Genomic DNA, 12,316 nt, shown 5'->3' on the forward strand with positions numbered 1-12,316 from the left:
TTCCCTGGCTTTATTATATTTGAAAGTGGGTGTTTTCATGGATGCCTTTAATATGCACCAGTTGGTTATCTGGTAATTATGAATATGACATTGTTTTCAGATTTGGCCTCACCAGGACTACCCTCTTATACCAGTTGGCAAACTGGTCTTAAACAAAAACCCAGTTAATTACTTTGCTGAAGTTGAGCAGATGGCTTTTGACCCAAGCAACATGCCCCCTGGCATTGAGCCCAGCCCTGACAAAATGCTGCAGGTAAGCCAGTGAGTTGAGATGTTCTGAGGCAGGCATCTGTGTGTACACATACAAGTGCACACAGTGTATAACTTGGCATGATCCTTATATGAGGAATTACTAGAACTGCCACTTGAGTTTTAATTGAGGTGACTAATTCCTGTGAGATCCCTGGGAAGAAACATCCTAGGTTAGTTACAACTGGGTAAAGCATCTAACCAGCATTTGAAAATATGTGAACACTTGATCTCAGAAAAAAGAAATGTCTCCATCGGTTAGAAAAACAATAACATGGTTAGCTCAGACTGTAAGATACAATAAATTATTAGACTCACTGACAGCATAATTTTATCCATTTTCTATTGCAAGGTGATACTTTCTATTTTCTATCTGTGAAAACAGCTCCATAGATGATTTTTATTAACCTGATTCTGTGGTTAATGGCAGTGGATTAGTTTAATCATGTGATCTCACCAGACATTCAGCATCCTTTAAACTACTTTCTAGGGTGCTCTGCCAAAAGTTCAAAGAGTGAAAATTCTACTTTGGACCAGGAGTCAGTAGGAAAATAATTGGCTGAATAATTTCTGTGCAAGGCAATCTTTTGTGATTTTTAGACTCTGAACACAAAACAGAGGTTAAAGATTAGACCTTATATCGGATCACAGAGGTGGAAGGTGGCTGCTGACGTAAGTTCTGATTTAGGCAAGAGTCAGGTTCCTTGGAGAGCAAGCTGAGGTTCTCAATGTGTCTGTGGGTTACCTTTGCAGTGACACTGGGGGCATCTGATACTTCTTTCATTACACAACCTGAGCTCCGCCCTGCTGGGTGTGGTGCTGTGAAAGGCTGGACAACTTTAGCATAAGGCAGAGTGTGGTGGTGGGTTTGAGGTTGAGATGTGTGGGATGGGAGCCAGTAACAAAGAACTAGGAACAAGATGGCATCAGAGATGGAGTCTGAAGGCTGAGTAGGATCCTGAGTAGGATTCAGCAAATGACACACAACAGTGGAGGGCATGAGGGTAGGCAGATGTGTGCTGTGTTGGTAGTAGTTAAACTGTGTAACTACTGTGTCCTGAATGAGAAGAATCGAGTGTGCACACGTTCACAAGTATGTGTCAGAGGAGTCTTTAAATGTTGGACATTCGGACAACTGTCCATTCTGGGAAGGTAGATGGATCATTCAGTTTTGAGAAGCATGGCCTGGTAGCTAACAAGTAGAATAACTCCTCTCTGATGAATAGTAAAGGAAGGAGCTGGCCTTAGGGACAGAAAGGGGATTGGAATTGAGCACAGCTATAAGCAGGCATATCTGGGGCTTAGTTGACACTGGAGAGCAGAGGAAATATGGCCCTACTCACCTCCTTTCCCGTGCGGGGGTGGGGGTGGGGGGTGGGGGGGATGCAGAAGAGAATAGAACTTTGTGATTAGGGGCCAGCAGGGTGCACCGGGCAGGGAAATTGTCAGGGACAGACTGCATAATCCTGGTTTTGAGAAAATAGGTTGAAAAGTGAGAGATGTTGGAAGTCCTCACAGGCGTCCAGTTCACCAGTGTTTATTGGGACCACAGCGACACCTGCAGTCAGATAGCAGCTCAGTCACACAACTAGGAGAACACTGAAGATTGGAATGGAGTCCTAGGCCCAGGGTGATGCACCCACAGCAAATGTGTATTCCGTGTAACAAAAGAAAGCAAATGTAGGCCGGGCACAGTGGTGTTATTTGGCCACACAGGGAAGCAGTGTTGGGTGGGTAAGGACTGCAATCCGAGAAGCCCTTGGGAAGATTCTTTTCCGGGAATATTGAGGCAGAGAGAAGGTTAAGAGGGCTGAAGTTACCCCTGAAGAGACTAAGCTCTGAAGCTGGACAGTGGCCCTTGCTGTGTTGATGGGCATTGTCTACGTTCAGGTTTAACCAAGGTCATGTTAGTATATCTTAAAATGTAATCCAAAGTGGTAAGCAAGCCAGGGCATCGTGAACCCGCCAGACTAGTGCAATGCAGGAAGCAGAGACACTGCACCAGTGTCTGGCATTGCAGCTGTGTGGCTTTTCTTTGCTCCCTCCCATATTCCGTCATTTGCAGCTGGAATCTGGAAAGGAGTTGCACTGGTTGCTTGAGCAGGGATCATCTGTCGGGTGAGGTAGAGCAATGGTAATCTAAAGGACCTGCAAGTGTAAAGGTGTAAAGCCTTGTAAGTCAGTGTCAGGGTGTGTGCTCCCTGTGCCCATGTCTCAACCTGTGCACAGCATCTGCACTCACAGATGGCGTTAGGGTTGCCTGCCAAACATGAGGGCATTGAGCCAGAGTGTTGTGCTAGAGGCTCCATCCAGGAGCCACCCAGGACTCCGTTCTATCTTCCAGCCTATTGATGGAGTTGGGGCTCGGCTTCTGGAGCCAGCAGAGGCAGTCAGCCTTCTTTCGGTGGACGGGGTCTAGTGCCGCCTGCGTGACCGGCCATCTAAATGTTACCTGGGTGATGTGGAGTGATTGTGGGAAGCAGGCTTATTTAGCCACTGTGTTGGCAGAATCAGTGGAACCACATTAAGCATGGCAGTGTGAGTGATTTGGTACAGAGTAACTGGTCTATTTGGTCTATTTGCCTTCTTTATCTTGGTGATTGTTTTTTTTTTTTTAAGGTTCATTTAAAAAATGTAGTTCAGTTTTAAAATTTTAGACCAATTTTAAGTTAGCATACACATTGATGAGTTTTAGTAAAATATTTATATACACATATAGTTATTATACTTTGTCTTTACATAACCCCCTTCCCCTCTGCCCTTCCTCCTCTTTCCTTCCTTCCCCATACTGCTTCCTCCCAATAATCCCTTTGGCTTTCATGTCATATTTACTCTATTATCCCCTCTATTTTTCCTTCTCCCTTAGCATCTCTTCACCCCCCTCGTGGCCTCTTTCTATCTTTTGAAACCTGGGTTTTTAGTTTGCCTTATGTAGTTAGGCACAGAAGAATACTGTGTGAGAGTCAGGTAGTGGTGAAGCTGTAAAAGAGGAGTTACCATGGAGTAAAACCTTGCATACGGAGAGAAGTTCCCCGACTGGATGTTTAGATCAATACAGAGCAGATCCTACAGCTTTTTGCTGATGTCAAAGGTCTTATCATCCTGCCTTGGGGAAAATAAGGCGCGACTTGCATGTTCAGGTTAGCCTCAGAGTCGTTGCCTGTGGCTGTGGAGGGTCAGTAGTTCCAAGCGCATCTTTCTCTCCTTGTCTGTAAGTCTCAGAATACAGAGTATGTATAATTTGCCATGCAGCGTGGGGGAGCGCTGCTTTGAACCATTTTGACACAGCTGGCTTTCCAGAATTGTGCTGTGTTTTATGAGCAAAGGTTCAGTTCTTCCCTTGGAGTAGAGGGCTGAGGAGATGGAGAATTAATTTGGGATTCTGGTGAGGTGGAATGTTAAATACTGTGGCGAGGCACTGTCTCATCCCGGGGAGGGGGTAGGAATCATTGGCTAGGACAGATGTGAAGTTAGTAGTTGGCCAGATGGCATGGGAGATTAGGGATGGTTTCTTTAGGGTGAACACACTTTCTAGTGGGAAGAGGCTTGGTTCTTCCGAGCAGAGCTAGGCAGGGTTATGCGGTAATCATGATATTTGGTTTTTAGAATGGTGTTTGTAGTGCATTTCCTCTTTCATAAGCAACTGCTCCTAATATCTGCTGTATATATTACCTAGGGTCGCCTTTTTGCCTACCCGGATACTCATCGCCACCGCCTGGGGCCCAACTATCTCCAGATACCTGTGAACTGTCCGTATCGTGCTCGAGTGGCCAATTACCAGCGGGATGGCCCCATGTGCATGCATGACAATCAGGGTAGGCCTGACGTATTCATATTCAACTCCTTGTAAAGGCAGAGAGCATGGGGGAGTGGGTGGGCTGGGATGCCAGGCCAGTGGCTGTCACATTGGCTCATGTGAGATGTCCTGCACTGTAACGTGCTCTGCAGGTGCTGCCAGCCACCCAGGTCTGATGCTCAGTGGGAAGTTCTGCACTGCCTGCGGTCTCTTCTGGGTTCTATCTGCTTTATATACATTCTTGAGAGGTCCCTCCTCAGCTTGCCCTTGGTGTCCATCCCTCAGTAGAAGGCTGGGTAGAGGAGCTTACACAGGGCTGTAGTGGAGTGTATCCAACCTAGGTTACAAGTTGCACAGTTCTCCAAGTTGCTGTTACCAGGACTGAGACCTTGGGAATGTGAAGATACAGAGTTCATGCTTCCTCCTGCAGTTCTGGTGAAGCGGGAGGACCAGGTCTATCTGGGATTTGGAAAGGAAGGGAGGAAGATAGAAGCAGTCAAGGGATCTTCTCCACGTTCTTCTCCCAAGTGGAATTGACCTAACTCATCATGTGGGATGACATGCTCCTGCATTTGGGTATTTCGGGGTTCATTTGTCAAGTGCCTGGCTTTTCTGTTTTAATTACCTTTTTTGATGCTGTTGCCAGACAGCCTCTGGTATTGATTCTGATTAGCCAAGCAGAGTACTTGGTTGATGTGCTTTCTTTTAATATTCCAGTTTAATAAGTATCTTAGTTTTCAATTTCCTGCTGGGGGCCCGTGTTTCAGTCATATGCTGTGGAATAGATCTCTGCAGATGATGTTTATTTGTATATGTATATGAAAATTAAAGGTATTGTATATTATAGGGTACATCTCCAATAAAAGGAATATATGTACCTTAAAGGGGACTTGGAAAATAGATGACAAAAACTGACTTAAGAGTTCTAACAACCAGATGCCTCGATGATTTCATTTTTATGTATTTCTTGCCATTCTTTACAGTGACTATTTTTACACATTTAGTTGTTTTTGTAAATGACATTTTGTGCTTGCCCCCCCCCACATCCCCCACCATTACTCCCAGGCCTCCCTGGTATTTACTGAGTTTGTACCCTTTCTGCCAAACTCTGCTGAGTGGGTACAGGATTTCTGCTCTCTTAGAACTCTACAGGCAGGGGCCTGAAGTAACAGATATTCCCTAGGTCCTAGGTCTGTATCCTGGCTTCTCATTCTCTCAGGCTTTGGTTATTCTCCCCCCTCCCCGTTCTCTTGTGGTCCTTTTGTTATTGCAGCTGCACATGGCACAGACATCTGTGTTTATCTTGAGCTTCGTTTGTAGTTAATTGTTTCATGTTTGCATCCCATCGACACACTTGTGAGAAAGCTGCTTTGGAGTTGTTGTTGAAGTCCTCTGCTTGATTTTAGAGCATGGTTGGGCCATGCTCTGGAAATTCTCATGAAAGAACATAATTGTTCCCAGTTGCCAACACCTCCAAGACAATTCCACTTTAGAGGAAAGGTCAGAATGTATTTGGAAATAGAAGTTTAAAATTCTCAAATGGCGAATTCTTAGTGAAGAAATGTTGTGGTGGTTGGCTGTTGAACCCTCTGCTTTTCATGCCGACATAGTGGCCCAGGGCTATTTTCTGGAGTGAATAACTGATTTATTACCCCCCCCCACTCCACACATCCTCGGTGTCTTGATCACTGTGATAGGAAGCATCTCCTAATTATCTATAGTGGATAATCTGTCCTGGCAGAGAGCCATGAAGCATTCCAGTTGCAGGCGTCTTCCTGTAAGCCACTTACGTTCCTAGGCAGTGTTCCTATACAGGCAGTATAGGCTCTGATAGGCAATCTCCTGCTGATATTAGCCAAGGGAGGGTGCAGTTTGGAAAGTAAATATATCAAACAAGGGTCCATTGAGATGACTCATAGGGTTAGGGCACCTGCTGCAAGCTGAAGACCTGAGTTCAGTCCTTGGGACCCACATGGTGGAGGGAGAGAGTCGCCTCCCACAAGTTACCCTCTGATTTCCACACATGTTCTGTGGTACAAGCACACACACACACACAGTAAATAAAAATGAGTAAAAAAAAAAAAATAACAATATTAAAAAAAGAAATGTTCTGTCATTTATCTCAGAATCGTAAAGGATGTGTAATTATTTCTGCCAATATTTGTTCAGTAAATCCAGATAAATGAATGCTAACATATTACAAATACAGATAAAAAACAAAACAAAACACTCTCCCTTTTTAAAAATGTTTCTTTAGGGAGGAATATCTAAGTAAAGTCCAGGAGAGGGTTAGAGCCTGTGAAGGAGAAAACTTGTAAAATCCATGTGGGGAAGAGCGTCATCAGATTTTCTCATGATGGCAGAGGCACCAGTGCAGGTTCTAATCCCAGCCCCCAATAACCTCTGGGTGAGCAGCCATGAACATCTCAAAGCTCCAGATTTGGTCTGCAGATGAGGGAACAGGGATAGAATTAGGTCTCTCTGCACAACCGAGAGCCATCATTTGAATGGAGCCTACATCCAAATTAAAAACTGCTAGATCTTCAGTCTCTGGACCCATCTCAGTGGCAACCATGTCAGATCTCTGAAGGGTCTTCCTGGTGCAGATAAGACAAGAACCTTTCAAGTGTTGACACACAGCCTGTGAGATCTCTTTATCAAGTGATGCAGCCCACAGGAGCATTTAGAGGGGGCAGCATCCTCTGAGCCTGAAGCTGGAGAGGGGCCATTTCTCAGCATGTGGCATGTATATGTCTGTGCCTAACATGTGTGTTTTTATTTGACTGCCACTGGCACTGGCCCCTTCCCACACTGACCACTGGGAGACATCTACCACTCCCCTGAGTAGGTCTCTGCTTCTCTTTAAAGGTGGTGCTCCAAACTACTACCCTAACAGCTTCAGCGCACCCGAGCAGCAGCGCTCAGCCCTGGAGCACAGGGCCCAGTGCTCCACCGATGTGCAGCGCTTCAACAGTGCTAACGAAGACAATGTCACTCAGGTAATGGCTCCCTTGGCTCCCTGCTGGGGAATAATGATCTCCTGAGCATCTAAGAAATGGGCAATTAAGACATAAGCATCCTGGAAAAACAGCCCAGTTTTCATCCTGGGAAAAGCCCAGTTTCCAGGCATTAGACCTGGAGATCCACAGCTATCAAGGGCTGGTAGAGTGGTACAGCGCTTGCCTTGCCTTGTATGGCCAGGGCCTTGAGTACAATCTTGGTACCACAGAACACAGAACCAAACTAGCAACAAGAGTATGTGCGGTTCCACTCAGGGCTCCTAGGCATGTGGCTCAGCTGTTCTCCATGTGTTTACTTCTGCTTTCCACTGTTGGTGCCCTTTGTGGACCCCACTTTTCCCCCTCTGCCTCTCAACTTCTGCTGCTTGGTCATGCCCATGGCTGACTCTCCTTTATGGATGCTTTTTATTTTCACCTTTTCTCTTTTTGAGCGCCTTTCACTGTTTCCTCAATAGGCAGAAGGTCTTAGCTGAGCCTTTCCCCAGGTTGTATCCTTGGCCTTGGATCAGCCTGCTGCTAATTGCCCGCAGTTAGGTGCTTACCCCATTTCCAGTCACATGTGGCTTCCCTGAGGACTTCTCTGATGGCAGCTGTGGGAGCCTGTGTGTGGGCTAGGATATACCCAGTGCTACTCCCACCACACCCAACCAAAGAATGAGAGTATAGTTGCTCCACAGTCCTGTGTGAGAGCATTCTGTAAATGAATATTTAAATCAATTATAACTATGTTTTCTCAGTTTGCAAATGTAGATTCCAAGTGAAATATTTATAAATACATAAACGGGTCTATGTTTGAAATGTGTGTGTGTGTGTGTGTGTGTGTGTGTGTGCATGCACATGTGTAGATGTCTGTGTGAATGTGCTATTTTATTGTGGGATATAAAGGATATATAGGTTAGCCTAAAATAGCTTGTAAAGCCTTTTATAGTAAATGTATTATTTTCAGAGATATGGGTGACATCAAGTGTATTGCAATGTAGCCTCGGCCACTCAAGGAGTTTGCTTGTGTGAGGTCAAGACAGAAACAAAGCAAGCCATACAACTCCTATAGAAACTCGTTAGTTAATGAGACTGCCATTTGCACATTAAAGTTTGCTGTATGAGCTTTCTTATGATCTGTCTTATTTACTGAGAGGTTTTCTTATCACTGTGTGGGACTCATTTTTAACCATGATACTGGTATTGTGGGTTCCAGCATAATGGTGCAATACTCAAAGTCTCGTGAGAATTATCTGCGGAGCTTAATGTTTATTTCCTTAAAAGTGATTCATGTGGCTTTTTACATATCAGACTTGTTCATACCAGATTTGTCTGCTCATGAAGAATGTTGGAAAGACAGATTAAAAGCTTTGGAATGGGTCTAGAGAGATGGCTCAGTGGTTAAGAACACTCGCTTTTCTTGTAGAGGATCAGGGTTCAATTCCTAGCATCCTCATGTGGCTCACAAACATCTAAAACTCCAGCTCCTGGGAGTGTGACACCCTTGTTTGACCTCCCTGGACACAAGGCAAACAGGTGATACATATTGTATTACATGAAGGCAAAACATTCGTAAATATTAAACAAGAGAAAAAAAAAAAGCTTTAGAAAACTAAAAAAAAAAAAAAAAAAAAAAAAAAAACATTACAAAAAAAAAAAAAACCAAGGATTTAATGACCAAAAGCTCAAAAAAAGTTGCAGGAAAAAAAAAAGTGGTCTTGTTTTTGCTTGTTTTTACTCTTTGCTTTTTTGCTCTTGGGGGGGGGCAAATTAATCACACGGAGGCTTATTATTTCTTATAAATGCCTGGCCTTAGCTTGGCTTGTTTCTTACCAGCTTTTCTTAACTTACCCCGACTACATTTTTGCCTCTGGGCGTTTACCTTTCTCCATTTCTGTATATCTTTTCTTTTTCTCTTATTCCGTGTCTGGCAGTGTGGCTGGCCCCTTCTTTTTCGCTCCTTTTTCTTTTACTCCTTCTCTTATTTATTCTCTTTGCCTTCCAGCCCTGCCTAGCCGTTTCTCCTGCCTAGCCATTGGCCATTCAGCTCTTTACTAGACCAATCAGGTATTTTAGATGGGCAAAGTAACACAGTTTCACAGAGTTAAACAAATGCAACATAAAGGAATGCAACACATCTTTGCATCATTAAACAAATGTTCCATAGTATAAACGAATGTAACAAATCTTAAAATAATATTCCACATTAGTGTGTGTGTGTGTGTGTAGATAGTTTGTTTAGAGAAGTCCTGAAAAATTGACAGTGAGCTCCCATGACAAGCTGGCTATAGGGAGCTACTGGAAATGCTTCCAGAAACTCCTTTTTGGGCAGTGAGATTGCTTCAGAGGGTAAAGATGCTTGCTGCCAAGCTTGACAACCAGAGTTTGATCTCTACAATCTACATGTAAGAAAGAACGGATGCTCACAAGTTGTCCTCTAACATCTACACATGTGCCATGGTATGCATGTGTGTGCAGGCTTGTGCACAATAAATAAATGCATATAAAAAAATCCCATTTGGTTCAAGATAATAGATTATGACAGGGATGGCTTGCTTTCCTTCCTTCCTCCCTCCTTTCCTCTCTCTGTCCCTCCCTGCCTCTCTCCCTGTCATTTTTCCTTTCTCTCTCCCTCCCTGCCTAACTCCCTACCTCCCTTCCTCCATGGATAGACTAAATTCAAAAGAAAAGGCATTGCATCTCAGTTAAACATGTTATTTTTAAGTTCCAGTAACTACAGTAAGTCACAGTAGCATCTGGAGGTATACTGGAAGTATATATCTAGTTTGTCTCCTTGTGAAGGTGTTATGTCTCTGAAAGTTAAAGAAGTCTAGAGAAGTCACAGGTTTTGTAGGTTGCAGAAAGCTAGAGCTGATTTCAGCATAATGTTGAGACCAGGAAAGAGTACCACTGTGGAGATGCTACCCACACACCAGACTGAGCGTGCCTTCCAGAAGCATGTGGGTTCTGAGTGTGAGCAACCAATCCCGAGAAAGGTGGGTGTACACACACACACACCTCTGCACAGAGAAGAAAACTGTTTATGAGCCACTGTTAACAAATGAATGCAAAAACAGAAATGAATTCAACACAGATGGAAGTTTTAGTTATAATTTTTCAGTGATTTTTTTTCTTTTTAATTGTGTATTTCAGATGTAGACTCTTGGGTGAGTTTTGTACGTGGCAAAATGGCTGTTCTATTTTTTGCTGTTGCTTGAGCAGGTGCGGGCATTCTATACGAAGGTGTTGAACGAGGAGGAGAGGAAACGCCTGTGTGAGAACATTGCTGGCCACCTGAAAGATGCTCAGCTCTTCATTCAGAAGAAAGCCGTGAGTCTGTCTTTGATAGCTGAAGGGTGACACCTGCTGGCTCATGAAGATAGTGCAGCTGTGTGGGAGAACCTTAACAAGGAAAAGCATAGTTTCCAGTTTACCTGAGCTAAGATGACATTTTAAACAGTGCAGCAATTCCCAGTCAAACTACCATTATCTTGTCTTGATGTTTTGCCTGGTGTGATAAGACTCACATTCTTACCTGTTTTTTTTTCAACGTGTAGAAATTTAGTTAAGTTTAAAGTGAACTCTTGTGTATGCTGTTTAATTCAGCTGCAGCCTGTTCTGGGTTAATGGTGTATGACGGCCAGATGTGGCTCTGCTTTAGTCTCACTCAAGCTTTTCAGAGGATAAGTATTGCTGCCAGTTTTGTGGTTTTAAGCCTGTGTCAAGGCTCAGTGTCAGAAACAGTAGAAGCTTGCCTCTTCTTCTAGAGCAAGAACCGAGCTGTTCCCCAAAGCAGGCTGAGTCAAGGTGCTGGGATGTGTCTGCGGGCTGTTCATTGAGCTATAGGAAGCCTTCTCCCTGACTTCCAGTTTTCTTTTTTGTTGTTGATTTGTTTTTTGTTTTTGCAAGAGTACATTCATTGTAAGCCTAGTAGCCCTTCTGTTTATTCATGTTATTTGCTGCTTCTCTGATCATAGAACCACTGTTTGGAATGTCCTAGAACCTAGGTGAACAAGCATAGAACCTGGAGGTTGCTCTGGGGATAGGCAGGGCAGGTTTTATCTCTTGTTCCTGATGAAAATAGGTAGTGCAGCCTGTCAGGGGCAGAAATGGGCTCGCATCGCATGGCAGTCTCCTGTCACATACACTGACTGCTAAGACTTTCTATTTGTTCCTGGTGCTCAGCTGTTCCTTGGGTATTCCTTCGTGGATTTGCCTGGCAGATGCCAGGGTTGTGCATCATTTAAATTGAGGCAGTGCCAAGTCTGTTCCTTCATACAGATCACGAACTTGTGAAATACCCAGTGTGAGGTCAGTTGTTTACAGGCAGCTGGTACAAGTCATGCAGGTGTTTTGCCTGTAATAGCCTATGAGGTTGGCCATATGCTTTCTCCCTCACCAACAAGCAGTTCTTGAATTCTCTGGTGGTGTTTAGTTGTCCTAAAATTCAATTCAGCTGTGACAGGAGTCCCTGGAATTAGTGTCACAACCACAGATTTAGGGGTCAACCCTGTGAGACCCCTTCCACTTTAGATGTTGGCGAGATACTTGACACATCCCTAAGTTCTGACTATTGGGACTGGAGAGATAGCTCAGAGGTTAAGAGCACTGACTGCTCTTCCACTGGTCCTGAGTTCAGTTCCCAGCAATCACATGGTGGCTCACAACCATCTGTAATGAGATCTGGTGCCCTCTTCTGGTGGACAGGCATATATGCAGGGAGAACACTATATATAATAAATAAATCTTAAAAAAAATAAAAGTCTGACTACTGTCTCAGGGTTCCCAGGATCGTCTGTCAAGTTTGGTAATTGGTTAGGATGGCTCACAGAACTCAGAGAAACACATTATCTAGGATTACCTCTAGGATTACCTGTTCACCACAAAGGATAGCTCAGCACTGGTTAATGGAGGTGATACCTAAGCTAGGTGTGTGGGGAGGGCTGGCAGTTTCCATGCTTCTCTGCTACATCACCCTCCCAACACCTCCTGTACTCACCCACCAGAGGCTCCAAGAGCCCTTCCATGCAAGGGCTTTCATGGAGCTCTCCTTACATAGGCATGGCTGATGAGATCATTAGCTATGAGGTGATTGGACACCATCTGCCCTCCCTGGATGCTCAGGGGTGGAATAGGAAATCTCAGCCTTCAAGTCCTATGTTTGTTGTGTCTGGTACCAGCTTGTCAGGCTTTCTATGAACCTTCTCATTGCCACACGGAAGACAGTAAATTCCAAGCAAGGGCTTTAGGATCCATGTGCCAGGAACATAGG

General features: G+C 44.3%; 1 protein-coding gene across 1 annotated transcript in view; it reads left to right on the top strand.

The window, feature by feature from the left end:
* Cat (catalase) overlaps positions 1 to 12,316 on the top strand; it is a 28,130-nt gene that overhangs the window by 14,464 nt on the left and 1,350 nt on the right. The window contains exons 8-11 of the mRNA XM_051184073.1: positions 101 to 253; positions 3,926 to 4,064; positions 6,914 to 7,044; positions 10,267 to 10,374. Coding sequence (XP_051040030.1) covers positions 101 to 253; positions 3,926 to 4,064; positions 6,914 to 7,044; positions 10,267 to 10,374 — 531 coding nt within the window. The remainder of the gene's footprint in view (positions 1 to 100; positions 254 to 3,925; positions 4,065 to 6,913; positions 7,045 to 10,266; positions 10,375 to 12,316) is intronic.

The sequence above is a fragment of the Phodopus roborovskii genome, unplaced genomic scaffold, assembly GCF_943737965.1.
Source record: "Phodopus roborovskii unplaced genomic scaffold, PHOROB, whole genome shotgun sequence".
In the NCBI taxonomy this organism is placed as follows: Eukaryota; Metazoa; Chordata; class Mammalia; order Rodentia; family Cricetidae; genus Phodopus; species Phodopus roborovskii.